This window comes from Galeopterus variegatus, unplaced genomic scaffold, assembly GCF_000696425.1.
Source record: "Galeopterus variegatus unplaced genomic scaffold, G_variegatus-3.0.2 Scaffold4503, whole genome shotgun sequence".
Classification (NCBI taxonomy): domain Eukaryota; kingdom Metazoa; phylum Chordata; class Mammalia; order Dermoptera; family Cynocephalidae; genus Galeopterus; species Galeopterus variegatus.
In genome coordinates, this window is record NW_007730614.1 from 157,755 (window position 1) to 160,895 (window position 3,141).

The 3,141-nt window shown below is 39.4% G+C and overlaps 1 protein-coding gene across 1 annotated transcript in view; it reads right to left on the bottom strand.

Moving 5' to 3' along the window:
• Positions 1–1,233: 1,233 nt before the first annotated feature.
• The window catches only part of WDR63 (WD repeat domain 63), a 19,855-nt gene continuing 17,947 nt past the window's right edge, over positions 1,234–3,141 (bottom strand). The window contains exon 7 of the mRNA XM_008587710.1: positions 1,234–1,544. Coding sequence (XP_008585932.1) covers positions 1,401–1,544 — 144 coding nt within the window. The 3' untranslated portion in view covers positions 1,234–1,400. The remainder of the gene's footprint in view (positions 1,545–3,141) is intronic.

A 3,141-nucleotide genomic window follows, 5' to 3' on the forward strand; every position in this document is an offset into this window, starting at 1 on the left:
TCTTTTGTGATAGTTCTTGTTATCAAGTATTTGTGCATGAAAATTCTCCCTGCATGACTTTCCTCAGGTCTGTTTGTCAGAGTTTTAAACACAAGTGACTCCATTTTGATTCTGACAATTATTATTTGCCCCTTATAAAAATGCTGCAAGGTAAGTACTCTCAACCTGACTTGGTGGAAGTGAAATCTGCTTCACAGAGCTCAGTCATCTGTCTAAGGGCACGGTGGTGTTTAAGTGTTAGTATCTATCTAACCTTAAAGTGTTCCTTCCTCTAGAAAGCTAATTTATAAACCTTGGCATCATCTTTTGTCTTCCCTTCCTCATCCAGTCAGCCTTTCATTTCTATTTCCACATTAAGCTTTAGAACAGGGAATCCTAATGTTTTGCCTAGTAGGACTTCCTGTCATGAGACTCCTCCCGTTCTAAATCCATCCCTTATCTTCCTAAAAGTAAAGCTGATCATATCACCTTCCTGCTTAGCCCTTCTATTAATTCCTCGCAAATTATAATCCAGCCTCCTTACCTTGGTTTACAGGAGCCTTCACAGTCTGGCTCGAAGCTCTCCTGAAACTCAGAGGGTTTCACGTGCTGTTGTTTCTTTTCTGGGCCTACACTGGTTAAACCCACATTACAATACTGACCAGACGACATGACAGTGGGCACCATGTCTTGTTCCATGTCTAGAAAAAAAAAGCTTTCAACTTTTCACCATCAAGTACGATGTTTGGTGTAAAATTGTTTTACATGACCTTCATCAGATTAAGGGAGTTCTTTCTGTAGTTGCTAAGAATTTATTGTTGTTATCATAAATGGATGTTGAATCAAATATCTTTCTGCATCTATTTGGCATCATAACTTCTATCCTAACCAATCACTGATTTCTTTTCTACTGTTAAGTTAACCTTATATTCCCTGGATAAATCCAATTTGGTCTTCATGTGTTATCCTTTTTTAATATGCACATTTCTGTATTCAATTTGAAAATGTCCCTACAATTTATGAAGTGGCCCAGGGAAAGCACTTTTTGGAGAGGTAACCAAAAGCAACTTGACAGGGAGCAAAGTTTGATTTTCCACTTCTGTCTGGGAATTAGAGCCTCTGTGGGGTAAGAACTGGGGGTACAGGGGGTGTCTGAAGCTCTCCATTGCTATAGGAAAATAAAAATTTTGTTATTGAAAACTTTCATATGCAGTACAAAATTCAATACCTATTCAATACAAAAATTGAAACAGATTTAATTGTTATAATTCAAAAGTTTTAATAACAGTGAAATAAAAGCCTATATTTATAAATAAATCTATATATGTTCAGTTTGCTAATTCACCTTACATAAAAAATAATGAATAAAAAGAGGGGAGAAGCCCCTCAAAGTCCCCCAAACACCCCTTCAGAAAGCTTTTCTACATGATTTCCATGTATGACACCTTCTCTGCGGGTCTGATGAGGCCAAGATTGATGAGGACGGTCTTTTCCAGTTCCAAATAATTCTCGTAGTCCATTTTCAATTCATCCTCCGTTTGTTCTTTTGACTTCTGATATGTTTTCTAAGGGACAAAAGCAAGGTATCCTTATGAAATACTGATAGCTAAAAATACCAAAGGATGAGATGGGGCTGCTTTTGAACACAGCTGACACATGGCTGCTGCTCGCTGGAAGGAGTTTTCGGGAGGGTGGGAGGAAGTGGGAAGTGGGGAAGACAGGAGGGCCTTCCAACCTCTTCAAAAAACAAAAAAAATCTCCTCTTCCAGTCTTCTTTCCCAGAACACTTGCCTCCCTGATGTAGCCAGGAGGGTGAGTAATTGACTGGGGTTTGCATAATTCTTTTGAAGTGTCTCTTCTCCCAAGTCCCATCCATATGGCATAGCTTGTGGACACATAGCAACTACTACTATTTGCAGCTTTGGGCCTCCAAGCTGAAATTCCCGTTGGGAAAATTCCCATTCGTATGCTGTTAGAGCTGTAATTACTATTACCCTTTAAGAAGTGAGCTGTATCCAGACTTGATGTATGATTTCCTGGGATCTGTGGGTTGAAGTGTATAGCCATCCCTGACACCTGGCAAGCACTCATAAAGTCCAGCTTTGCTGGACTGATGTGTGATCGTCTCCTGCCCTCTATATTTATACTAATAGTGAACACTTAGTAGCACTTTCTATGCACCAGGTACTGGCTGACTGCTGTAAATATTTTAACTCATTTAATCCCCACCGTGATCCTCTGAGGCTGTTAAAATTTTTGTTCCCATTTCCCCCTTTATCAGCAGTTGCTCATAAGGAGACATTTCTAACATTAGTTGTTTTTCCTTAGTGACCTTTTTCATGTTCTAAATGTAGCAGAGGAGCCCTTTTAAATTCATTCACTTGTCCACAATCTAGTTGCAGAGAAATCTGAGAAGTGGTAGCTCTACTTAAAAGATGGTACTATGTCCAACAGAAATGCAGTTACAACAAGGAGCTAGAAAAGTTTTGGAAACTGGAAGGCACAGTACAATTTTAAGATATGATTATTATAATATTCAGGTGTTTTGAAAGTGTTTCACATATGCAAATTATTTTGGGATTATCTACAATTCTACTTGCTTCCACTGATGTAGATAATTAGGAGCTGTCGCTATGGTATTTAAACACTCATAATAATACTTGTAGATAATAGCTGAGGTAGGGGAATGGTGGCAGATTATCTCCCACAACAGAATTTCAACCAACATTTGTAAATGCACAACAGAACGAAACCGACAGCCATTTGTTTGTAGCAGTGAAACACAACGAAAAGTTAGTTAATTGGTATTTTTATACTTTGTTCCCACTAAATAATGCTTTTGAAATAAGGCCCATTGCTTTTATTGCACTAATTAGTATCTGTGAGTAAGTGATAGTGTTAATCCATTTGCTAATGCAGTACATTAAAATATTTCCACATGCTGGTGCTTTTAACAGAGACCTAGGGGCTGGCCTGGTGGCGCACTGCTACAGTGCGCTGCTTGGGAGCGCAGCGGCGCTCCTGCTGAGGGTTCGGATCCCACATACAGACCGGTTCCCACTCACTGGCTGGGCAAGGTGTGGGCGCAGCACCGAGGGTTGCGATCCGTTGCCGGACACGAAAAAAGACAAAAAGGAAAAAAAAAAAAAAAAAAAAAAAAAA